At 39.1% G+C, this 27,929-nt stretch overlaps 1 protein-coding gene across 4 annotated transcripts in view; it reads left to right on the top strand.

Annotated features, from left to right (window-relative positions):
- The window catches only part of LOC126561804 (longitudinals lacking protein, isoforms J/P/Q/S/Z-like), a 76,756-nt gene that overhangs the window by 36,455 nt on the left and 12,372 nt on the right, over positions 1–27,929 (top strand). The window contains exons 7-8 of one of the 4 annotated variants that reach the window (XM_050218131.1): positions 15,686–15,980; positions 16,102–16,236. The exons of the other annotated variants lie outside the window; for them this stretch is intronic. Coding sequence (XP_050074088.1) covers positions 15,686–15,980; positions 16,102–16,219 — 413 coding nt within the window. The 3' untranslated portion in view covers positions 16,220–16,236. Of the gene's footprint in view, positions 1–15,685; positions 15,981–16,101; positions 16,237–27,929 lie in introns of those variants that run through there. 4 annotated transcript variants of the gene reach the window in all.

A 27,929-nucleotide genomic window follows, 5' to 3' on the forward strand; every position in this document is an offset into this window, starting at 1 on the left:
CCTCTGTGTGTCGCACAAAGAATTTAGGTTGACAAGAGGAAACAAGCGCAGATATAGCTGTCATGTTTAATTTTCATTGCGACACAAGCTTCACTTAGTTTGTCTGTTTAAACGTAGTTTAATATGGGGCTTTGTGTTTTATTGCAAAAAAAACACTTATGGATCAATTTTCTTACAAGAATGATCGCTTGCACGAAAATTCTCATATTTTTGCTAATGATAAAATAATAAAATATGGCCAGTTTATAGTTCGTTAGTCGCTTGTTGCCGACGTTAGGATAGATTAAGTTTAGCACTATGAAGATACACGGGATTGTTTAAAAAAATCGTATTGCTCCACACGTATTATGCCGATGATAATGTGATTCTCTTGCTTTTACTTTATATGGTTTGGCGTCCTATTGATACCAAAAAGCTCCATACTGAGTAGATTTTAATGAATGTTTTTTTTTTTACTACAACTAAAACGAAATCTGTTCCTCGAACTGTAACTTATATATCTTCGCGTTGCGTATTGTGTACATCTCATTTCGTTTTTTTTCTCTCGTACTTATTATTTTGTAATAGAACGTTTTACATATCTTATTCGGTGGTTGTGTAGTGTGTTGTGTTACTTAACCTAATTCTCCTGTATTTGCAAATCTCGTTATGCGCGTAGCACACTTGTTACTAGAACTTATTTTTAGTTGTTGTTCACATGAGATATTGGTAATACTTAAGTTTGTTAAAAATGCATTAGTTGTAAAGAAATATTTTTGTTTTGTTCAGGATCTCATCCTACCCTTCTTCTTCCCTCTCTCTCTCTGATTTTTCCGCACATCATCCTCATCCTTCTATCATCTTCGTTTCTTCAAACGCTTTTCTTTAGTGTAGTCTACTATTCACATTCAATGAATCCTTTCCTAATCCTTTTGCTGCACCCGTTTACACAGAAAGAAGCACTCCATCCCTTGATCGTATTGATTTATTATTTCTCACATTAATAGCTTTCTTTTAATTTAATTTACTCTGTGTATGGCTTACCTCTGTTATGAGACACAAATCTAAAACTACGCGTTGCTAGCAAAGCTTTCATCAAAGCAAATGAAGGAAGAAGCGGGATGATGTCGGTAGCGTTGCGTGGTGTGGGTGGTGACTGGGGCTTTACTAAATTCCAATGTGATCGTTTGGTAAAATTAGGTGATCGTATTCGTTAATATGCGCGTGCTTATTATGGTGGTGGTGATTGCGAGCTGAGATGAGTTTTGCGTTGAAGCTTAATCGACGGTTGTCGTTCATTCTATTACCATTCGGATGTTAATGAAATATTATTGTCAATCGACTGTATTAGTGTAGTTTATCTTTTACAAAGGATATCATCCTTGCACATAACCTTTCTTCTACCATCAGACTTCTTTATCATTAGAAAAAGTCTGAGGGCAAGGGTTGTGGGAAAAAGAATACTATGGGGTATGTACGAGCGCGCGTGTTTTGCTTTCTATTTGAATTATTGTCAACATAGCATTTGGTTTTTGATTTTCCATTTTTGGAGTTTTCATGTCATTGAAAACGAAAGCCTTCCGATGGGAAACAACTGCAGACATGATAATGCGTTGCATTTTCTTTGCATCGAACTTGTAGTAATAGCAGTAATGTAATCAAAACACTGCAAGTAGTGTTAACAGGTATCTGCTTAGAGCATTAGTTTATACAACCGAAAATAATATTGTACGTCAGTAAGAAGGGCGAGCGATGCAATGATTTTGTAATATGTGTCGGCAGAGCACAGAGAATCGACATCTCCGTCTGCAACAACATACATGTTCCCGAAACGTTGTTTCTTTCTATTACTACTCCTTATTCATAAATTTCCTGCTATTTCCGCTTCTCTTTCCCTCCAAATTAACAGTGACTTGTACCAACTCACAGTTGTTGTAGTTTTGTTTAGCATTGCTGCTGTCGTTTTAATCTTTCTTTTTCCCTTTTGCAATATAAAACATTTTGATTCATAGTAGATTATTATTTGATAAAGCTTTTCTTTGCATGTTTTGGTTTGTAATTTCAAGTCATGTTTTTGTGTTTATTTGTTTTAGTTTGTTTTCTTCTTGCACAAAATCAAGGGGTGTTCACATTTTATCTGTTGTTTCAAAAATGTTATGTTCTAAAATAGTCCTTATCGCGCAGTTTTCATTGATTCATTACTGCAATGCCGCCTATCCCTCTTCATTTCCACTTCGCCTCTGTTCATGAAGTAAAATCTTATGTTCTTATTTCTCGTTTTTCAATACTCCTCAACTCTTCTTTTGTACTATTCTACTATCCTCAATCTCTGACGCATTGTTGTTAGTTTTTTTTTTGTTTTGAAAACCATTACGGGGGCGCCTGTTTTAGAAAAAATGAGGGTTTCTCGCAATCTCATGTACTTTGTCGCCTTTTTTATGTACATGACTCACGTCTAAGTTTACTTCTTTTTTTTTTCGACAAACTTGTCGAACAGATAAAAAAGAAATCTAGAATTTACTCTCTCTCCTACTCCCCTTGGTTTGTAAATGGCCTAGCAGTAGCCATTCCGGGGTGACTTCAGGGCAAAGATTCGTTTTCCCTTTGCCTAAGTAGTGTTGATTCTCCCTACTATTTGGCCAATGCCAAAGAGCAATTGACACGCGCTAGCCAACATAACCAAATTTGTCAAGTAGTTTTCACTTCTTCTTCGCATGCTTGGTAGAGAAAGACGAAGAGTTGTTTCAAGGGAAGAAGCAAAAAAAAAAGCGCAATATTATTAAAAAGGGTTCTCTGTCCTATGTGTGTAACCGAGCGACAAATGTAAATGGACAGAAAAAAAGTATTTAGCAATTTAGTTCCTCTCCCGTAGTGTTTAAATGTTAAGAGGGATTTACATTCGTCGGGTGTGTTTTTTTGGATACGTTAATTTCCACCTTCTGCTGTCCGCTATTCTCTCGTCTGTCGTCTCGTATGTTCTGCATTGTTTCCCTGTCGTCCGTCCGTCGGTCTTTGTCGTGTAGGTAGAGTGGTGTAGTAGTAATGCCTCGCACTCGCGGTGCATGTTCTGTCAATTCTGTCAAATTGTAAAACCCAAATCCGGTCATCCGATCTTGCGAAATGCTTCGTTTATCTCCCAGGAGAACCGGTTTGTATTTCTGTAACGTCAAATTATCGTGCGTATCGTGTCCGTATAGACGGTTTTGCGTTTTTTTTGTTTTCTCTCGCGGAATGTATTTATCACTTACCGGTTGTCGATCATTAAATTCCGCGATCGCGCGCGCCCCGCGAACTTTGCGTTTTTTCTCTGTCAATCGACCGTCGTGTTTTTTTGTTCTGTCAAAATCATGCAAATGATTGTACACAGTCTTCTTCCGTTTATGTTGTCTGTCCCACTTGTCCCGCACCGGAATCCCGGTGTGTGAGACGTGCTCTGTCAATAAATTGCAAGTGCAGTTTTGTGTTACAAAAAAAGTGTCTCTGTGTGCATCATCAGCAAAGTGATACTGTGTGTGATTGGTTTGTGTGTAGTGAGTGCTCTGGTACCTCAAGGAATGATATACGTTGTTCAATGGTGTTAGTGGCTCTCCTTGTACCAAGTGCGCTATGTGGTGTGGTGACTGTTTTTTGAAGGTGAAAATGGAGTTGAATTTGCAGCCGCGGTCATTCAACTTTACCGACCGCATCGATCACATCATCATTGGTCGTCGACGTGCATGAAACATCGATGCATTCGTTTCCTGTGGTTATGTTTTGTAGCTGTAAATTGGAATAAAACCCGATTTGCAGTGAGGTAAATGGTGTGCTGTCTGCTGTCGTCGATATCATCATCCACGGTAGGAGATCACGTCTTGCTTTGTGCTGAGCACATTATGGAAGTATTGCGAAGAGGTGTATCAGGTAAGGTTTTGGCTAAATTGAAAGTAGTACACGAAATAATACGGAACATGGTATAGTGTTTAAGATGTTCATTCTTCGGGTTTGAATTGGTTGGTATTACATGACAAAAGATGTAACAATTTGATGTTGTATGTTTTGATATAAATATTCTGAAATTTGGGCTGGATTACATCAGCTTAGTTGGTAAATTTAAACAAATCAAAGTATAAAAAAATTGTCGTGTTTGATTTTCATAAAAAAAACTTGTATATGCTTTAAAAATCATCGTACTATTGTCGTTCGAAAGTTTTTCTAAAAAATAAAAAAATGGTTTCCTCCTTTATACACCCGAAGAAAATACCTCTTAAACTCCTTTCCGTACTATTTTGCCACACAGCTTTCCATTTTGCTCGTTTTTGGTGGATTACATACACCTTAAAATTCCATTCTGTGGCTTCGCAAAGCAAAGATGATACAGAAAGTCGTGTATCGGCTTTCTGCAACGAATAAAAGAAATGCACGCAGCGCGGGAAATTACAGGTAAGTATCCTTCCTGACGCAATAGTATCGTTGCGTGGGAAAATATTACAATGTTAAGATAGTTTTACGCTATTCATATGTTAAATGAATGTAATCCTATCCCAAATCCTTCTTCCAACAAACACATGACCATATCCTTCACTGCCATTTAAATCACTGACTGTCGTTGACTACAAACCATACAGAGAGAGGGCATACGTTCAAGAACAGCACGAACATTACACGCAGAATGACATGTTCTATCTTAGGTGGACATCATTTTGCAATTGGAACGATACCACTTTTGACTGTACAAGATTTAATGACAACATCTTTCCCTCTTGCGTTTTGTCGTTCTAAGACAATCTCAGCTTTTTTATGTATAAAACAGTATCATCTGTACTGTTATTGTAATTCAATTAGCTTGGTTCAATTTTATAGTTTAATTACACCTCAACCCAATTGGCTTAAATTGGTGTTTTGCTCAAATAATCTATTTATATGAAGCCTTACATCAGAATCTTACATTTTACGGACAGAACATTGTTATTGTTTATTCCCCACCCCCATACCTTCTCTCTTGAACGATTTGAATGGTTCGCTGATGTTGGTGTGTGTGTGTGTGTGTGCTTGCGTGCGAGTGTGTGTATGGGATGAATGAATGTTGTAAAAAAAGTTTGCTACACGATCTTGGTTATCATCGTTGTACATCATCGACGTTGTTTTTTTTTTGCTTTTGACATACGGCGTTGGTGGGTTCCGTTCCGATTTAGGTCCGAAAGAATGGAACAATGTTGGGTGTTCTACACACACACAAAAAAAAAACAGCAAACCGATATGTTTAAATAAGGACAAAATGTGTAAGTATACGATGGCCCAACCACCCTTCAACACACACCCCGATGACCGGAGTCCACGCATGGGCATATCTTTGACACATTTTGGTAGAATATTTTGAACATCAAATATATGCAAGGAAACAAAAAAGTAAAAAGAAAATGTTAAGGATTTGGATAGGCATAATCACAACTAAAGTAAGAACGCAAAATGTTGCACTTTAGGTTGTCTGTTTAATGAACATTGAATAATAATATGGAGGAACTCTCCTTTGTTAAATTTCTTATTTGAATAATACTTTGTTTCGTGTTTGTTTGTGAGCATTGTGTTCATATTAGATGCTTCTTGCTGTATGTTGTAAACGCTCGATCATCTGATGTTTGTGTGCTGCCATCAGATCATTTGAAAATTTTGTCCACGATTAGACGATATTTTAAACGCTGAAAATTGCTTCAACTTTGCCTTACAAAATGAGCACAAAACTTACATGTACCATACATTGCCGTTAATTTACGATCGATGCTCATGCAGATGTCGATTTCTTGAGGTAAATTTATTAAGATTGAAATGTTTTTGATGGTGACACACGCGGCTGTAAGCGCGAGTGGTTGATTTTTCTTTCCTCTCAGGCGTGTTCATTATTTCTAGCAATATTCGCAGTTCAGCCTTCCTAGGGCGCCCACTGTGTGTAGTTTCGTATACGGCGCGCATTAAAGCGCGCGCGCACTGTTGCCATTCGCAGCATGTGGTACTTTCATTGGACTACGAGGACGCGCAAGTAATTGAAAGACTTTCTGCCTTTTTGTTTTGAAAATTATGCCTGTTTTGGTCGTAAATTGTGTTTCAATTAACGTCATCAGGTATGCAAATATGTAAGTCGTAACAAAAAAGGGTTGGGACCCACTAATGGGGTGGTGTGTCCTCCTCCGTATTAAGCGTGCGTTGGGACCGACAATCAGCCCCAATAATAAATAAGCTGTCTTCAAATGCTCATTTTTATTTGAAAATCCTTAGCAAAGGAAAGAAGGTTGGAGTGTGTTGGTAATTTAAGAAAATAACGATGCTACTCCTCTGGCCACAGCATTTCGCTAGTTGTTAATTTATTGATCATTATAGAGAGGGCTATAACTAACGCTGACTAGCGTTAGTGCTGCTAGGACGGCTGTAGTGATATGTATAAAAAACCGATGGTCATAATAATGGTTTTGCTCAAATGATGAGGATAATTTGCATCTGATTGCAGTAATGCATGTACTTAAAATCTTTCGCGACCTTTCTATTCGGGTTGATTACAATCCATATGCAAATCGGTACCAGTTAACGCATTTAAGCACGCGTGCGTGCCACAAAGGCACTCGAAATAACTGTGGACATTTTAATACTGCCGGTGAGGTGGATAGAAAATTCCGTTCTACAAAGTGCAGATAGAAGAATAGCTCAAGAGAATCATTTGGTGCGCTTGAATCTTTTCACATTTGATGTTCGTAATATTCTGCTGCTTTTTGTGTCGTAGAATAAGGAAAATACTCGTACCGTACAACAAACAACAATCGAAAGATAGTTTGAATAAAGTGATACAGAAAATTTATTTGCCAAACGGAAATTGAAGCGTGTTTCTTCAGTAGCATATCATTTTAGGAAGGTAATATCACATTCATTTTCTCGATATTTTGATAGCTAGTCTAGTTTATCTTTTTCGCCGCACTTACTGCTTCGTGCATATTGGAATGAATTGTTTAATAAATGTTGTTCGAGCGATTTTTCACCGTTTTTCCGTCCGTTCAAAAAAGTTTCCGATGCGATATCATTAAAAAAAATTACTGTTGCTTTACAACATGCCTTTTAATTGGTACCCGCAAAGGTTTTCATCTCCATCCAACATGCAAAAGACAATTAAAATTTTAAAATTAATTTTTTAAAAGCCGATAAAACATAGAAGCATTGCTCGCTCGCGCGCGCGTACATTGAATTGATTGTTTTCTTGTTTTGGTCCTAAGGTTTACGCGAAACAATGTGTTTTGATTGTTATTTTGAAATTGTTTGTTTTATGTTTTGCTGAAGAATTTATGCTTTACGTATACTTGCAGCTTCATAGCTTTTATTTTTTATTTGACGCAATTTCTGCATCTCCGTCGTCACCACCCCCATTATTTTTTGTAAAAATTCAATCGATTATTTTTATTTATTTGCAAGATAAAAGAGGAAGTTGATTGCTCAGATATCCTTTAATTTCATTTATGTTTTTCACAAAATGTCATGTTCAATTTCGAAGAAAAGTATTCGTTAAAAGTAAAGGCATATTCTATCATCTGTTATATGTATGTAGATTTTAAATTACAAATCAGGTTTTGGTATGGAAGACAGATAGTTTATTGGTGAGAAGAGGCTAAGATGATTAATTTAATATTCCCCACGGACATACTCCATTCAAAGTGTTGCACTTACTTGGCTAACAATTCAAGAGATTCCTTTTAGTTAGTGTCCTTTAATTTTGATGCTTTTTTCCTCATATCATTCGGAAAATCGAATATCATTTGCAATCCAATTCGATGGCCCAAATTTGTGTACCAGCGAAGGGCCAAAAATGCGCACATGTGACGTGTGTGTGTGACGATATTTGTTCCATTCCTTTTTGCTCTTACAACGTTTTTTTGTTTTATCAGTGGCCTATCATCATTGCGTTTGTTCGATCTTCTCTTCTTTCCACGCCCCGGGAATCGATTGTGCGAAATCCGTGTCGATGGTTTTCTACTTTCAGCGCTGAAAATGGCCCCATCGATGGCGAAATCATCGTCATCTGCAGCAGCAATGAACCACCACCATACCACTGCCGCACCCTGCCTTATGTCGCCCGATGTCTGTGGGCTCAGTAACGTTTGTCCGCGTACTACTACGCGACGACTGCTAAACGCTACACTGCGTGCTGCGGCAGCCGTGGCCGCTGCTTCGGAAACCGGTGCCATTTCTCAGTCCTCATCGTCATTACCCCGATCTGCCTCGATCGCTTGCTGCAACAGCGACGACTCAATCTGTGCCGGGAGCAATAGTGATGGCATCTGTGCCGGAGGCAGCAGCAACAGCAACAGTGGCGAAGCGGTTGATGATAATGGAAGCTGTGGGTCAGCTTCTTCGAGCGTCGTTGCTGGTGCTGCATCGGCAAATGCGTCGTCGTCCGCCTTTAAATGTCCCCGGTGTCCCCGTGCTTATGCACTGTCTTATACGCTCGAGCGGCACATGAAGTACGAGTGTGGCGTGGCCAAGCAATTCGGTTGCTTTAAATGTGGTAAACGCTTCTCGCGAAAAGACATCCTTAAAGCGCATATATCAAACACGAGGCTACATTGTGCTGCTGCTGTTGCGGCAGCAACAGCAGCAGCAGTTGCGTTGGGGACAACTGCGGCGCCAGGTTCTACATCTTCTGTTGCAAATAATGATACGCCTCGGGATGGCATTAGGCCTACACAGTCGAATCCTCTTAATGAGAATGAATGAGTGGAGCAGAAGAGTGGTATGGCCGTGCAAGAAACAGTGACATACGATTGGTATTGTGTGGTGCAATGGTAACATTCCATCTTTGGTACGCTTATATAGCTGCTAATGTCTCCGTACTTCGAGTCTTGGTTGGATGGATGAATAGAAGAAAACTTGTATCAAGAAAACATCCTGCGTTTGTAATGACTAAATGCCTAATAAAACACTGTTACACCAAAACTATGGCTTTCTTTCTTATGCAGTAACTTGGCGGGTGGATTCCCTGGTAGTAGAGAGTGTCGAGATATTCTCTCTTAGCCCCCCATGTCACTCGTTCGCTGAATGAAATCTCCAAGAAAGCGGTGTCTCTCGAAAACCGAATGGCGATACTTATTTGTGTGATATTTATTTATTGTGATTCCCCTTGAAAATACATCAATCCATAGCTCAAGTAAGAAAACATTAAGAACTTGCGGTAATAGAAACTGGTGAAAATTTATACTCTGTGTGGTTGTGTACAAAGTTGATCAAAAACATGTATAACCAGGAACTAGGGAAGCAGGCCTGTTTTGTTTACATATTGTAAAGTTAAAATCGTGGTGGTTAATGCTTACTATAAACACACATATTCTGTAATTGTTTTGCATCCTTCAATAATTTCGAGCACTCACAAACAATCACTTCTTTTTTTCTATGGAGCAACACGATAGCGGGGCAAATAATGGAAATCATTTTCGATAAGAATATATTTCCCATCTATATGTGTTCTCTTACCGTTGGCTTTTAAACGAATCAACAAATATATTTGGTTTGATTGATATGTTATTTTGCTAATGTTTTTTTTTTACTCTTTTCCTATTATTTGTGGTGAACTTTCTTCTTTCTCATAATTTGCACACTCGCTGTTCTCTCACCTTGTGTTGGTATATATCTTTTTACTTTTGGTTTATCTAATTTGTTTTTTTTTTTGTTTTACAAGGACGTAGTGCCTGGGTGTCTGTATTTCTATTAGAAAGTTGTTATCCTGTGTTTACTACACATATGCCTCCTTTTTGAACGGCTTTCTCAATTAGATGTTTACTAAAAGAGGATACATTGTGCCAAAAGAAAAGCAAACGAACACGAGTGGGAGATAGAGAAAGAATGAACAATCGGACCATAATTATTGTTGTACCTTTTAACAAAATGTTGTGTACTGTGCGGGAGCATTTAACACTATTACTGATTTGTTGATAGTATCCAACGTGAAAATTCCGTTGCTTATTCTGGGCCCATTATATGGGTGTTTCTTTTACTTGTTTTTGATTTCTCTTCGATAGATGCACTTGCAGGCATGATGCTGTCCGCCTACAACCGCCATCACGATCCATCGTTATCCGAAGAGCCTACTATACCAATGGCCCCGTCCGAGGTGCTGTTGCTATCGTTGTCCACCTCACCGTCCTTAGCACAACAGGAGCACCAACAGCAACAGCAGCAACACCTGCAACAGCAATCGCTGTCGTCCTTGGTTGTCGATGGCAGTAGTAGTAGAAGTAGCTTTAATGTGAGCGTACTATCGTCGTCGTCCACTAGCCACGATTGTGTATGCCCTAATGCAGCAGTAGCGGGTCGTGATCGAGTACTTGATCCTTCAAAGATCCGTGTGGTTATGCCTTCCAACCATGATGATGGTGTTGTTGGAAGCAGTGGATTGTCAAGCGTTCGAAAATCCACTCTAACGAGTGTGAGGAACGAATGCTCTGTCTCTTTATCGTCTATTAAGGGTGATGAGGTCAGTTTGGGGCCACAACCACCGGGACGCCACGAGCGGGAGACTCGAGGATCGGCTCGTATTGTTGGCACCGGTAGGATAACGGTTGCGTCTGGCCTATTACTACAGTCAAACATTCATTCGACAGCTAGTGGTGACTGCAGTAGTAGTAATAGTAGCGCGGCGGCAAACGGCAAATGTTTCCGGTGTGATTATTGTCCTTTTTCGTGCTCTTGGCGCTATGACCTAAAACTTCACCTCAAACAAAAGCATGGCATTCATAAGAAGAATGTTTAGGTGGAAGATATGTTTTGTTGATTGTTGAAGAAACGGAATATGAGGCTCTTTGACACATACCTTGTAGAATTTTTATGTATGTTTTTAACTTGAATTGTTCCTTAAATGCTCAAGAAGAAAATGCCTCCCCCCCCTCCCTGAAGGGATGTAGTAAGGGAAATTCTTTGTCGATGTTGTGCGATTCTATTTAAGCTAGAGGGAAAAAAGAAAATATTTATTAATTTCTCTGGAAAAGAGGTGCAAAAACTGAAATAATGCTAGTAAATAAAACGATTCGAAATGTCGCCAATTCGCCGACAAGGTAACGAATGAATTTGTATGATTTTCGAGGTTTATTCTCAATGTAGGGTCGTATCTTGCGTGTACCACCACATATGTATAATATTTTACCGCCAGTTTCTATTCTCCGCATTTTATTGCTCTACTATTTTCTTTTGTCCGTTCATCTCAACTTTGTTGTGTTTCCTCCACGTTCTGAAGGTTAAAATGGAAAAGATTTATCTTATTTGTTATGTGTTTGTTACTGTTCTTTTCATCTTATTAAGTAGCTACATAAAACTAGTGTTTTGTCACAAATTTGCACGATACCAGCAGCATTATATTAGACCGTCGCGTTTTCTAGTGTATTCTCGCTCGAAAATGAATGTCTGTAGCGGGAGAATCCCGTTTGTTTTGGAACCCGTTCGCTGTGTTCTCTGTTATCGTGGTAATTATTACAAGAAGAGAAAATAGCGTGTATTTAGTTTAGTTACGTTTAGCTTTTATGTTAATTATGTTTTAGTTTAGTTTAGTTTTTATTAGTTATATGTGTTGGAGCCGAGATTTGATTTTGGTTCTGTTTAGCTAATGTTTGAATTCGGAGAAGATCATTTTTGAAAATGGTTTCTTTGCAATGTGGAATGTTATTAGATTTTGACTAGGATTTTGTTTTAGGATGAGAGATAGTTCTTGCACAGCTCTACTGTAGTTTGGTTAGGGTAGAGAGCGCGTATAGTCAAAGAGATTACGATAAGTCAAGTTCTCGTTACTTGTGTTTTCGTTTCATTTCATTTCATCAACACCATTTGGTATCATTTCGTTTTTTTCTTCTCTCTTTCCTTTCGGTACCTTTCTTTTCCGGTTATGTACGCGACCTGTTATCATTTTGCTAAACAAAACCAAATTCCAATTTGATTATTGTTTTTGCGCGTGATGTATTTGTGTGGTTGCGTGTGAACCCACACGAACGATCTCCCTTCTCATCGTCATCGTCGTCCATCATCATTAACATAACTGTCATCGCCCATCACTCGGTGTCCTGGTCGTTGTCATCATCGGTTTCCCGTGCGATGAATGATCATCGTTGATCGATACCTCTCTCTCTATTGCATTGCACCTGGCGGGTTGGTATGTTGTGTGTAGATTATAAAATGACTAGCCTCCTATACAGCAACTTTCTAGACATAACTATGCAGCGATTCCGCTGCGCAGTCTGCGATAAAAGCTACCTACGCAAGCGCCACTTGCAGCGGCACATGCGCGACGAGTGTATCGGTATACCGCCGCGGTTCCATTGTGATCACTGCGATTCGAAGTTCCGGCGCAAGTACCATCTGGTGCGCCACATGCTTTCCAAGCACGGCATCCAGATGGAACCGGGACCGATGAAACCGGGCAGCGGTGGTTCCGCTATGAATGGTGGCGGATCGTGCAGTGGTACCGAGGGCGAAGAGCTTAAAGTTGCCAAACTTTCGGCCGAGGCAGGCAACGGCGAGCTGGCAACGATGGCGGTCGCCGCCGCCGCTGCTGCAGCGGCAGCTACGACGAAGGGTAAAGGTAAACGGGTTGGCAGCAACGGAACAACGGACAGTGCCGATGACAAGTATTCCGTTAATACGCTCATGGTGAAGCAGGAAGAGATTGAACCAGTCAGCACGCAGACGATGATGTACCAGAACTTTAAGAACCTTTTCTTCGACTATGCACTGAAGAACGTGCCCACTGCCCAGATGCAGTAGGTGTCGGTGCCCCCGGTGCCTGTAGTAGCAAGCGCCAAAAGAAGCGTACGGCAGAATGGGACAAGCCAGAGGAGAACCGTGTGCCATTTGTGTTAATTAAGATTTAATACTACCTTCATTTTTGCGTTCCCATTCGCTTGTTCCACACTCGGAAGGCGGAATCTTTTTTGTACGTAATGCGTGTGTGCGTTTAATTTTAAGTAACTTTCTTTCATTGTCTTCTAATTTTTCCTCTTCTACTTTTTTTATTCAAATCATGCCCAGGGAGAGCTTTACCTGACGCCTTGGATAGAATTTCTGTTACTTTTTTTATCTCTCAGAAAGCTAAAGGCGCGTGTGTGATTTAAACCTGTGAACGAAGTCATTTGGACGAATCGCTGCAGGTCTTTCAATTTTGTTTTTTCTTCTTCTAAATTCTCTTAAATACTTAACACGTCGCACAAGTGATAAAAAGTGAACAAAAAAAAAAAAAAAAACTATTCCCTTCCCGGTGCCTATCTCAAAGCACAAACATTTTCCTGTACTTCGATGTACCTTTTTGTATTGTATGTTAAAGTAGGAAAATATTGATTCCATACCAAACAATGACAAGGATACTTATTCCACTGTACGTGTGTGTGTGTCTAGCAACAGTCAGAGGCAAAAGATTGATCTCACTTTGTCTTTTGTATAAATGATTGATGATAACGGCGCGCTATAAAATCACCTACACACCAAATTAAACCTAACTTGCCATCTGCTTTATAGGTTACGATTACATCAAAGAGTAGCATTAAGTGTAGCGAGTTATAAGCTGAAGAGAAGTAGTGAAGGAATGTGACAGACGTGGTAGAAGACAAGCTCTAACGGAGGCTCTATTGAGGATATGATTTAAGTCAGATAATATTTTGCTGTACGCGTGTATACGGTATACAGTACAAAGGAAAGGAAAAAAGGTAACTCAAGGAAGCAAAAGCACATGTAGAACAAAGCTGTAAAACCATTCAAGTTTCATGTTGGCCATATCTTAACTAGTTATTGATGAAGGCGAAAGCTTTTTTTTCTAGTGATTTGGAAGTATAATCCCCTGCGAATGCTTTTTATTCGGAAAGACGTTGACTTCACGCAAGTGGCAGCAAGTGGGAGAGAGAATTGCACCAGGAAGAGTTATTAAAAAAAGAAAAAAAAAAAACCAATATTCAACAAAGATACAGGAGTAACCCCGTTACATATCCTATACCAGATAGCGGAGTACAAAACGGGTCGGAAACTTCTTTTTTCTGCATTTCCAATACCACATAAGATTTATTTTTCATCATTTCTTTTAACGACGTCCTAAGTCTTTATAAGGTTATAAGCTCTTTTTCTTTTGTTCTCAAGTTCTTTCATTACCCTGACGATCAATGATATTTTAGGATAGTTATGAGACTGCAAACTAAGAAGGGAAGTTGGAGTAGTTGTAGTAGCAGTAGGACGTGAGTTTTCGTTTAAGATATATATCGCGTCACAATGCTCCCTATGTGTCGTAAATGAGAAGAAAAACCCATACCAATAAATATGAGCCAAATTATTTTACGATAGCACGCAAATGTGACTATACTAATGGTAAAACAAAAAAAAACAGGCCGACTTTTATTTTATGTTACCATCCCTCTCTCGTTCTCTGCGATTTGCTCTCGTATTTCATATTCTTCGTCGCTTAGGTGAATCTCACAATTCTAGTTTGTCAGAAAGATTCCCTCCGCGCTTCCAAGTTTAACCAGGGGGCCCCAATTTTTTCGTACGCTGTGTGAACTAATGTTTTTTTTGTTGTTTTTCAGTTTCAGAAATGTGTATCATTAAAATCATTGTCTCCATTCCAACAGAAAAGTCACTTTCATATTTATCCTCCAAATTTTAGTATTCCGCGCACGACCGTTCACTTACGCACTTATCCTCGCTATCCTAGTAAACGTGTAGAGTGATTAGGTTTAAGCTAAGACTGAATAATTGTGTTGTTATAATTCTAAACAAATTTCTCGGCCCCATACTGTGATTGCGCTAGTGCGTGTGCGTAACTCCGCTGTGACATTTCTTACTATGGAGAGATCATTAATGTGTTTTTTTGCTAATATTACAGTACGAAGTTAACAGGCAGCAAACGAGTGAAACAATAATTATGATTGTATTAAATATTCACACAAGTTTGAGGCGCGTGGCGCATGTGATTTTCGGGTTAGTGATTGTGTGTTTGTGTTTGAGAGTGTTGCGTTGCTTATTGTGCAAAACTTTCTTCTCAATTGTACTTTGTACCAGCTCAATCTTTTTGCAAGCAAAAGCGATAACAAATAGCTTTTACAAATTACCAACTCCTTCTGCCACACACTGTCTGTATTATCTATGGGCCCACATTCATTTATTTGGATACACATACAAACGCTTAGAATTATAATCGTATTTAATATTCATCCACAAGAGTTACAAAGGCATCAATAGGCTATAGATTTAGACCAAGATATTAGAGTGAAGAGATTAAATGTGTTTTTTTTTTACATATTATGTTTCAATAGTTCAACAATTGAAAGGAACCCTGTGTAAGCTTCCTGAATGTGTTATTTTTTTCATTCATTGTGTCTGTGCGCGCGTGTGATATGTTGTGTTATTTAATTGTTAGTAGCGTGCTATTAATGTGTGTGTGTGTGTATTTGTCCTGCGTGTTCAACAAGGTTTATCGCCCAATGTGTTTTATTCTTTCGTCCCTGTCCGTTTTTCAATTTGCGAAAAAAAAAGGCACAGAAAAAAAATTACTTGATCAATCCTCTAAACAGTACAGAACTCTAAAAACACACAAAAACACCACCACAGCTCATAAACCACATACCTTTGCTATATCTTTCTCCATGTCCTCCGTGTACTACTACGTTCAGTGTACGCAAAAAGTTAGTTTGTTGAACATGGTTCCTCCGGATTCGTTTCTCCTCTGTGCATTTTATAGGTGGTATGGTGGTACCGTCATCTTCTACTACTACTACAAACTCAACGTCGTCCTCGTCGTCGTTGGCGGCGATTGGTGGAACGGTGGCAGGCGGCCGCCGGGGAGCGACAAGTGGTAGTAGTTCATCCTTGTCGGAGAGCAACAGGCGAAGTCTGCTGCAGTTAAACGACTTGCTGTATGATGTAAAATTTTCCGATCTGTCCAAATTTCTGAATGCTGTCGGGCGCTACCAGTGCCCGCGGCGCGATTGTGATAAGAACTACAAGGATGCGAGCTCGCTGCAGCGACACATCAGGTAAGCGTGACGTGTGCACCTTCTAAATAATTTAAACAAAAGCTTGTGCAGCGTGTGTAGTACATTTTTATCAATGATTTACCTTTGTGTGTCTGTCCCGTGCGCATAATTTATTTCGCAGGTACGAGTGTGGTGGCATGAAGAAGTTTCGGTGCGTCATGTGCGGGAAAGCCTTCTCGCAGGGATCGCACTTGAAACGGCACCTGGAGTCCGGTGTTTGTATTAAGTACTACTTCTAGCAGCGTCAGCAGTATCAATCCATCCCCCATTCGAACCATGCGTTGGCAAATGATCAGTGTGGCTTTTTCAATATCCACAATGCCCGTGACCAAACCATATCTTCGCCAAGAGAAAATGAACAAAAACACTGAAAATATTGAATTTGTTGAATACAAAGAAAAGTGTGAGAGAGAGAGAAAGAGAGTCAGGTTATGCAGTTGGTGATATTGTAAACAAAACTTTATTAATATGATTACCCTTGCTCTAGTCGTTTTAGGTTTTAGTGGTCGTGGATGCAAAGTATAAACTTACGATAAACGCTACTCGATCGTGTGCGAAAAATGCCGAAAAAACAAAAAAAAAACATCGGTTAAGATCGTTTACACATATCATTTGTATTTGCGCGATGGTGTTTGAGCTGGTATGATTGCGTAAATGTGTGCTGCTGTGTATGGCGCCAACATCTCTGTTGTTATTTATTGTTTAGGTCAATTATGTACTGAATGAAGCAGAGCAGAAACGGTAGACAGAATTTGTTGTTAGGAAGAAATTACAGCTCATTGGCGTGGCCAATTTTACGCACATATAAAGACGGGCAGCAGTAATTTGATTGTTTGTATATTATCAGGCAGGGCTGTTCTTAGGTCAGTTTTGCTTTCTTATACACCTGACCGTCTCTCCTAGCGGGAGAAAGAAAGGCACCGCGAAAAATGATATACCAAGTAGAAAGTGTGATATTATATCAATTAAAAAAAACCTCATTAGATCGTTGTGGTCGGTTAGCGTTTGGCAGACAGTTGTTGTTGTTACGTTTGAAAATGTAGAATCAAGATAATCATCCCAACTGTGCGCGGTGTTAGAGAGCGGGGGGCGCAGTAACTGTTAAGAATGACTTATATTACCTAGCAAGTGAAACCGATTCATCCAATGAAAATATAGAGGAGGCTGAAGGAACACAGTAGTATAATGTCGAACAATTAGTGCCATGGCGGTTGAAAATTCAAATACAGGAACCAGCTCTGATGCTGAAAAAAAAAACGAAGCGAGCAGAGCGTACAAAAACAAATATAGTTTTTGTTTGGATAGTTTGAATTGGATTAAGCCTTGTGTGTGTATTCATCATGCGTTCAAGGTTGAAATCTGGATGGTTTGTATGAAAGGTGTTTGTAAATCTGTAACGTTGTACTTCTTTTACTTGAACGGCTGAGAAGATCATCGCCGCATTATATGCTATTACTGAGAAATAACATTTCTATTTTCTTTTTTTCTCTTTTCCGGTACCCAATGATGATGAGATATAAGAGTGTAAGAATTAGCTGAAGAGGAGGCCTGTGACACGAAAATGTTGTGTGTATCCTGGAGAGCAAATCAACGAATAACCTGCGATGGATGGTAGTTGAGTTTCAGCAACAGGGGTAGAAACTGTGATCATAAATAGTTATTCTTGCATCTGAAAGTACGTAACAAGGAACACAAATTGTACAACATTCCATCTCCCGATTGTCGCATTTGAAGGATGGAACATTAATGGCTAAAATCGGTTCAACCCATCTTAAACTGGTTCTCTATTGCAAACAGGGAAAGCATCCGATTCATATGGGGGTTTTGAAATACATAAAGAAGAGCTAGGGTTTGCGAAACTTAATATCAATTTGCAATGCTGCCTATTAATCCTTTTTTGTGTTTCTAAAAGCTTCGATGTCAATGTGTAACGCTTTTTTTTCGGCTTAAAAATCCTCCAAAAGTAGTAATACAGAGAAGGGTCTGTTAATTTCCATAAATCGAAATAATAAATCAAATGAAAATTCCGTTGCTTCCTGGGCTTGAATATCCATGTTGCTAATGCATATCTTTTGGTTTAAAATTATTTCTTCATTAATGTAAGGAAAAAATCTCCTTTTTTTCATTCATGGTTTTTGTCATTTAAGGTGTACAAATTCCTAATATAAATAATTGTATGTTTCTAAAATATTTTCCCCACATTGTCTTTTAAGTACACGATTTCTTGCGCTTTAAATGGTTTAACACTAATTTCTTCCAAATATTGTCCTAACCCACATTAGCTAGCTACTAGTGTTTCAGTAAAAAAAAAAAAACGTAAATATGGGGCTTAGAATAATAGTGTTGTTTGTTTTTCTTAACGGACATATTTATATATATGTTTAGTAATTGCTCCCGTAAAATCATTGTTTATAATTGCAATTATTACAATTGTTTCCGAAAAGACGGTCAGTTAGTTAGTTCTTATTATGTACATAAAGCAAGTTTGCAAGCTTTCAGTTCTTAAAGATAGCGAGTATAAATACAAGCTGAACAACATGCAGCAGAGTACGGTAGTTTGGGGGTTTTATCGAAATGTGCAATAAAAACTTGTGTTGTGAAACCATCTGTTGTTGCCCGTGTTGTGATGTGTAAATATCTGTTCATATTAGCAAGTATTATCAGTTTTTGTTCTACATTTCAGAATACAATGCCAGTTTGTATTACAACGGATATGGGCTCAATGTGATGGATACACGAAAAAAAAAGTCAGCTTTATTTATAACGGTGTTTGTGTCTCTTTACAATGCTTTTCAGACATTTGTTGGTATTGACTCTTTTGGTCTTTTTTCATTGATTATAATGTACCTGTGCTCTTAAAAAAAAAATTTTCGTTCAAAACACATTAGCTTTGTATTTTGTTTATAAAATGTTGCAATTTATATTCTTTGTTTCCGATCGTGTTGTACCAGCATAAAAAATTGTGTTTAATGTTTAAATATCACGCTACAAATTTAGTTTGCATATACATAACAAAAAAAATTATACATTATTTAAAACTTTCCTTACGTGGAGAATAATGAAGAAAATGGAAAATTCGGTAAAGCTGAGAATGTCTAAAGAGTGTCGTTTGTGCCGGTGAAACGGTGAAAACAGTTAGCAAACACAACTGGTTTCTAAAACCGGACACATATACAACATCGCACACAGTGAACATAAAGTAGTAATTGGTGAAAGTAGTGTTTTGTGGATGTACAAAATTCCCGATGGGCGGAGCTGAAAGAGCATCCCGTTTTCTAACGTATTTCAACCGTTTTCGTTTCGTTGCAGGTAAACGCAAAGTGGTGATCCTGAAGCGAACGGCTCCCGGCGGCGGTGGTTCGACGAGTGAGGTTGGATCCTCCGGCCCTGGGGTTGGTAGTGTGGCCAAAAAGATAAAAACCATTACGGTTACAACATCGGAACCTGCACTTCTTGTGGAAGAGAGTGATATTCCTCTGCTTACTACTACTACCCACCACCAAGAGGTGCGTTTACGGCAATCGGAACGACTGCAACAGCAAAATGCCATGTTAGGCAATAGTAATGTTGTGTGTGGAACATCATCAACAACAACGGCAACAACAACAGGCTCGGCAAACACTTCCGGTACAACCATGACCATAACGGCAACGTTGGCCGAACCGAATGATAGTGATGGGACTAAACCGACAACGCTCATCACACACGCAACGCCCGTCGTGTTGAACGATTGTTTGCTTGAGAGTAAAAATATTGTCGTCACCAAGAAGGACAACAACTACATTCTATTCACGGCCGATCCTGACCCTTCACCGGAACCACCGACCAGCGTCGGAACGACGGTAATGTTGCCTATGCGTGGTGCGACGTTGGTTGCAACAGGAGCAGGAGGAACTACGACGGCCGTTAACACGACCACCACTACTGCCACCATAATCGATGCAATGCGGATAGAGGATCTGCTGAAGAAGGAAAAGATTATCAAACAGACGGAACTGCATCCGGATGGTACCACGGCGACGACATACATATTCGATGAGTGCGGTAATACAACTAAAAAAAAAACCACTTATACACAGCCAATCACACACATACTCTCACACGAAACCAAATCTCTACATACTACTCTGTTTTATATCCGTTCTTGCACATATACTCTTTTATTCAAGTATTCTTTTCGTTTCAAAAAGAAAACAATTCACAGTTGTGGAAATGGCCATCGCGCATGCGGTGGACTTTACACTCCATGACACAGTGATCGTGATCATTAATTGATCTGCTAGCACCATAGCTGTTTGCAAATCATTTTGACAGTTAAAAACACATACAATCGCAATAGAAGAACATACACACACTGCAACATGTTTCACATCACGTCAATCATCCTTCATTATCATGTTCAATGTTAATTTGAAGCTTTTTTTTATTGTATCGACAATAGTCTCCTTCTTTTTATCTTCCTATTCAAGTAGTTGCGCATCTGTTCTAAAAATGTTACCTTTTCTTTTCTGTGGTCAAATCCAAATTAAACTCGGATTATTTGACTGTTTGCACAAAAATACAATTCAATTTTAATGTTCCATTTCATAATGGAATATGATTTATGATGTGTGTGATAATATGTTAAAGCACGTGTTTAAACAGTTTTTGATTTATATATTTAAAAAAAATCGTAAAAAAAAGTTTCATAATTAGAAACTCAATGATAGCCATTTTCTTGTACTTCTCACTAACAATGGTCTTTTTTTAATGGGATAAAATAGTTCTATTGATTGGTAATGGGTGGTTGTTGCTGCAGACACGTTTGCTATTTCATCATGACTTAATGATGTTTAGCTACGTTGGGAGCGCAACTTACGCTTATAAATCGATGAGTAACGGTATTATAAAAAAAAAACAATTCTATTTGGTCCTCTCATAACATACCCGTATTCATTTGGGAAACACTAGAGCTTCCCTTTCATACTAATATTGTGGCGGTTTTTCTTTCCTTTCAACAACGTGCTATGTATTGGTCATACACTTCTCCAGTTATTGTACCGAATTTGTTCTATTCCTTCCGTTTCGCACCTTACACTTAATAACCACTGTTCTGTTCTGTTCTGTCAGGTGATTTGTTGAATGAATTAATTTCCTTTTGAAAGGGACGGTGTTTCTGTTGCGAGAGCGCATAAATAAAACAGTTCTTCGGTGGGGTATTCTGTTTATTGTTTTTCGACCTATTTCGCTGTCCTCGTGCTTTCGTTTCTCCATCGTTTATTCTCTATGATTTGTGCGTTGTTGTGGTATTTATTTATATTTTTCTCCTCGACATATTTACTGGGCCGTTTTTTGGGGGTTCTTTGGGTTCTTCTAATTTTTAGTCTATAGTTTAATATATGATATGTATACAACTTTAGATGATAAGTGCAATTTAACTCAAACGGGCAAATCTATTTTTGTTTTGTATCGGATTGCAAATGTGAACATTGAATGCGTTACAGTACAAAGATAAATTGAGTGCTAAATAATTTGGTTATGTTTTTGCGATAATACTGATTAGTCGATTTTTTCGTGTGGTGTGTGCATATTTAGCTTTCTTTCAATATTACGTATAACTGCATTTAATGCGCCTGTGCATACTAGTTACTGAAAAACAGTTTGATCTTGTTTTTCGCATTATTTGTTCTAACAATGACTATTAGTTGTTTATTTGTTTGTCTTTAATAACCCTGATTATTCCTCTATTTATTATTATTACTACTACCACCATTCTGCGTCTTTCAAAGTATCTGCAGTAACAGTTTTGAGATATGGCTATCAATTCTTCATTGTTTTATGTTTCTTTTCTTCAAATTAAGAGTGTGATTTCTTTTATTTTTTTATATTCCATACCATTATCGTGTTGGCTTGTTATGCTACGTTAAATCATCACGTTTTCACACATTTAAATTATTTCAGTTGTACACTTACATTTTACACACTTTAAGCAAACAAACAACATGCATCACACGTACACCATATAATATCTCCATAGATAGAACACTTTGATTGATATTTCAGCATTTATTCTTAGCCTCATGTTCGCAGAACACCCGTACCCGAATCATGAACTTTGGCTCGATCGAGGTGTTCTCCGAGTTGATAAAGAGTTGACGTTTAACTATGCCAAATCAGTCCCTGCCACACACGCAAAATACTGTTGATGTAAAGCATCTCGTGTGCTTTCTGAAGTACACATGGAGCGTTTGAGCTGATTACGTATAAGATTGCATCATGTGTGCGTGTGCGTGTGTGTGTAGTGCATGAAAGTAACATGTTAAATATATTTTCTTAAAATATATGAAATGGCGTGCAATTGTTTGTTGCTCAATTTCTCACTTGATAGAATTGAGGAGCAAATAGTGAATCGGAAGAGACTGCCATTCGATCGCATTGTTCGATCTATATATTCATTCATCTTCTTTTTCTTTCTTTTTTCCTCCCTCTCATCATTCATTGGCTTCTTGTTACCTTGCATTCTGTGCGGCATCTATTGGGGCAAATATAGATATCTTGCCGATCAAAACAACGGCCGGTACAATTGCGAAAGGCAATGTTACACTATCGCCTGGCACAGTCGGTACGGCGCTGGTTGGCAAGAGAGTATCGGGTGGTAATGCATCGTCCCCATCGAACGCCGCATCGGGAGCATCAATCGTCAATTCGGCGGCTACCATTGTGACCCCAGTTTCCATCAAGGTGGATGGATCCGCAAACGAGCTTATCGTACCGACGACGGTGATGAAAGCTGATGGTGGTGTGCGCAAAATATCCCACAGCACGGTTAGTGGTGCTGTCGGCGGTGGAAAACCCTTCAGTCATCCCCGGATCAAGTACTCGCGTGCTAAGAATCCTTACAGCACATCGGCTAATGTTGGGCTAGCGTCATCCACGATCACGATGCCAATCTTAACCATCCCAACTGTAACGCCTTCGAATGCTACCGCCGGTAATAATGCAACAGTGCAATTACAGGAAGTTGCACAGCAGATAGCTCCGGTAACGACCACCACCACAGTGACAGGAACGGAGCGACAGCTTTTGAATTTTTCGCTTTCGCGAAAGCTGGCTTCGGCAGTACAACAGCCACAACAGCACGTCACTATTACCGGTGCGGGAACACCTGGTTTGACGACGATTAACGCTTCGGCCATACAGCAGATCCCCATCGCGGCAGCAATTAGTGGTGGTACACGCGGAAGTTCGGTCACAACCCGTTACACGGTGAATGAATACGAAACCTCCGGCTCGAATACGTCGCAAAGTGCAGACTTTCCGCCAGGAATGATTGACGATCTTGACTATTCGGTAATTGAGGACATCGATCCGATCGATATATCCGACGGTGTGTCGACCAACTTTAGCAACGTCGTTGCCGCCGCCGCTGCAGCAGCAGCCACGAACTTAGCTTCCTCTTGTCAGCAGCAACAGCAGCAGCAGCAGCAACAGCAACAGACAACAACTATGGCACTCGTTACCGGGAGCAAAATATCATCGGATGTGGATAACAATGGATCTCAAAGTGACGATGACGATGACGGCGATGATCAGGATATGATGGACGAGGGTGGCGACGATGGTAGCGGCGAGCTGGGTCCTGACGATGACGGTGAACAACACATCACAAAGTATAACACAAAGATGCTGAAGCTGAAGAAGGAAGGCGGCAGCGGTGGACAGACAGGGGGAGGCACGAAGCTGCTGAATGCTTCGGCAGGTGATAGCAAATTTGCGCTGCTGGCAAACCCAAACATAATGCGCAACTTCGAGTACACGGTGAACGAATCGACGGTGGTAAGTGACACGGATGATGGGGAGGTGCGTCAGTATGTGTGCCGGCACTGTGGCAAACGGTACCGATGGAAGTCCACTCTGCGGCGCCATGAAAATGTGGAATGCGGTGGCAAGGAAGCATCCCACCAGTGTCCATACTGCAGCTACAAGGCAAAGCAGCGAGGTAATCTTGGTGTACATATACGCAAACATCATGCCGAGATGCCACAGCTTGAAAGCCGTCGGCGATCGAACAAATCGCGCAATTCGATGTAACCGATCGATGATTAGAGTTTTCAGTTTTTGCTCTTCTCACCAATGCAGCCAATGCATAGTGAGAAGGGTGAATATAATTGTCCTTCGCTAAGGAATTTTCCGATCTCTTAATACCTTTTGCTTCGATAACAGAGACCAGTGAATTTTATTTTGAAAAAGGAACCACATTGTTATCCTTTTTCTCTACGCACTTAGACCCTATAATTTGTCTTCTTGTCTGTATTTTGCAGTACAATTTACTGAACTGTGCTGAGCTATTGTCTAATGTTGTTTATGGTTTTAACTTTTGTGGTTCTTTAAACAGAGGTTTAAAGCGCGTGCCTCAATTTTGATTTACTCATATTTCATGGGATTGTTGTAATTTATTTTTCACACGAAATTGATCGAGTAGTACCTGTAGCTGAATAGTCAATCCTGCTTACCTACGGGGGACCGGTTTATGCGTTCGAATTGGATTGAATATCTGGTCCTATCGTATGAAAATCCGGCTCTGCGCTATTGTTTTGTGGGTCAAATTTTTACTTTCAGCGATCAGACATTTTCGGTTTGCTCGCTGTCTCGACACGACTGTCTCTGTGTGCTCTTTCTGTTTTTATTTATGTATTTCCGGCCATCCTTACTATTACTATACAGCTCTATCACAACCACCAATCATTTATATAAACCACCGCGCCCAGGAATTAAGTTAATTCCTGGATGTGTTTACGTGTAATACTTGAGATTTTGCCATCATTAAAAGCGTTTTATGAAAAGCGATGACGGAGCCAAATTAAAGGCGACTGTTTCCGAGTGTTAAATGCTCTAATTTGATTGAAAATCTTTTTTTTTTTCGTTTGAGAGCGTTTTATATTTCCGGTCATAGTCGCACCTACATTTAAACTAATGTTTTCTTTTACGATTAGTGATTAATGATTAAGACGTAACATAATTTAAGTATTTTACCTGTTTGCTATTATCATCCATATGTTTGATATATAAATACTACGTATAAACACAGGTGTGTAATGTGTGAATGTAGTGTGCGCTGCGCAAAGTGCTATAACGATAAAGGAACTTGTTTTCCCAATTTTGTGGCGCAATTTGTATCGTTCTTTTCGTTTTCTCAATCAAGAGTGTGCGGTGGCGGGTTAATCCTTAACCTGGCTGCTGCTGCTACTGTCACTAGTATCATCTGCTTTCAAACATGCATCTTTTGCAATAAAGTTGCAAACTAAATAGTATGTAATCAACATTGCAATATAGCCTTTGCCTATTGTACGTTTTGTGTGTTTCCTTAAATATTTTATATGCATTTGAGTAGGGGTTGCTTTCAAGTAGGAGTAGCAGCGGTCTTAATTATCGTTATACGATATATACATGCTGGATAACATAAAAAAGAACATTACTGTTTTTCTCGTGGTGATATGATTTAAATCCACACACTGGCCGGCATCCACTGCTGCTCGCTGTTACGTTGCGCATACAACTTATTGTCCCAGTATGCATTTTAAGTACATATAGCACACAATTATGTCCTGAAGCAATAACAGACTTTTTCCTTTCATATTTAGAGTATTGCATATAATTGCCATCTGCATTTTATACGTGTTTAAGTTGCCTCTAACTTCACGAACGATTTGTGTTGCTTAGCTTTGTTTACCCTTTTGTATCGATTTCACCTTATGCGAGTGAAGAGCGCGCGTTAAATTTAACCTTTGGTAGTGTGAGGCAATTAAAAATCAGTTCAACATTAGAGCAAACAGAATTGCAAAAAGTATTTGAGCTATGATTAATGTGAAAAAAAAAAAACATACAAATTAGATTCTAGCTCTGCCGATGTGTAAGTGTGTAATGATATGAGTCAGTAGCAGGAGGGGGGCTATGTTAGGCATCCAGATGTCAGAGAAAAAATATTTACTGTGGGTCAGTTTAGTGTAAGTGTACGGTGGCAACGTTAGATACACAGCCCATCTTTTATCACACAGGAAGGTGAATAAAACAAAAACACAGCTACAATGTTGCAAAGGAAAACCGATATTTTGGCCCAATGAAGTAGCGACGAAATTGAGTAACTATTGATGGAGGAATAATGCACCAGTTATTAAGTTATGAACGTAATGCAATGCTCTGGCACCATGAAGAGGTGCAGGATCAGTTGTTAGTTTCACACACACACACACACATACACACGAAAGCGTATTAAAGTTAAGAATTTTATAGATTGTCAATGTGTTTGCTCGTGTCGTGTGTGTCTAAAAGAACCTAGATCCGCTACATGTATGCGAACCAAAACCTCTTATTTTGTGTATAAACTAATTGTCGTGCATACGTATATAAATTTTATATAAATATACTATATACTAAAGAAAAAAAAAACAACAAAAACACAGAAAACAAACAGCAACACGAAGCCAAAAACTATCGTCGAGTCGTGGCCAGCATGAAATTATATACATGGCTCACAAATGGATGGATTGAAAACGTGCAAATAGTTGTAAACATGCCCAGATTATAGAGCTATTTTAAAAATCATAACATGTTAGAAAAACGAATAACGTAATGACAAAATGCCCGGGGAAAAGCGGACGAAATGGAAATTTAATATTGATTGAGTAAAACACACAAACATACACACATCATCAGAACATAAATACAGAGATAAAAACGCAACGGGGTTGTACTAAAATCATAAAAAGATGCATACGAACACCCGGTGTTACACATCCCCCCGCCCCAGCAACTCTATTTGTGAGTACAAAAACTGCAAGCAAAATAGGTTAAAAACTGAGAGAGAATGCAAGAAAATAATTAACAGAAAATGAAGCACACAAACATTGGCTCTGTGGAGCAAAACATTGAAAAAGAAGAGAAAGCATTAAAAAAAATCACACAAAACGAGAATGGAACAAATATTTGCGTAAGGCTCTCAAACACGTATGAAAAAAAAAACAACATAAAAATCGAAAAATGAGTTATCAGAACAAGCCATGTGAAGGTGTTTATTTTTCTTTTTTTAATCTATTCTGTTATGTACAATCGATTACGTTTAATGTTTGGAAGTTTCGATAAAAACACAACAAATATCACAAGCTCCTCTAGCTCTAGTTTCGCTGTGCGGATGGAGTTGAGTGCTTGGTGTGACTGAATGATAATGAGAGTGAATGTGTGTTGCGATAAGTGTGTGCGAAAATAGTTAAATTAAGACTATAATATCCCTACCTTACAAGCAAATGGTTTCTGAAAAGTAGGCATATACAAACAGAAAAACACGAAATTTAAATGGTCAATGTGCTGTCGTGTGAATGTGTGCTCTGAATATTTGTTCGGCTATCATTTATCATGTGTTCTTCATGTATGTCTGTATGGCTTGTTGTCGATTGAAACATTCATCTCCTCATACCACATCCTATTGCCCTTTCCTTTATCCCTTCTCTAAATAAGACGAAAATAATGCCAAGCGATAGATGTGCTTGCACCTTGACGTTGGCGGGTTTTTGTTATTTAATAATTTTACTAACATGAACATTTTCTCTTCTTTTTCAGGTAATCTGCTAGCATGCTTATTGGATAAATGAAAGATGCACGCGAAACATAACTAAGGAGGATTGTTGAAGTCGATAGTGATTGGAGAAACAAAATACAAAACAAAGTTTTGTTTTTAATCTAATTTATAACGTTTTTCTTTTCCTTCCACATCCACTTCCCATCCTTTCTATCCCCACTCATTTCATTCAATCTCTTATTATAGGACATTGCATAGAAACATCATCGAGTACCGCCATGGCAGCAGTAGCAGCAGCATTTGCCACTGTTACCAATAAGTCTTCGCTAGCAGGCAGCGGCTGCTTTACTGAGGATGAAGATCATTTGTTGCACCGACACACCAATCAACCGTGGCTG

This window comes from Anopheles maculipalpis, chromosome 3RL (assembly GCF_943734695.1).
Source record: "Anopheles maculipalpis chromosome 3RL, idAnoMacuDA_375_x, whole genome shotgun sequence".
Lineage (NCBI taxonomy): Eukaryota > Metazoa > Arthropoda > Insecta > Diptera > Culicidae > Anopheles > Anopheles maculipalpis.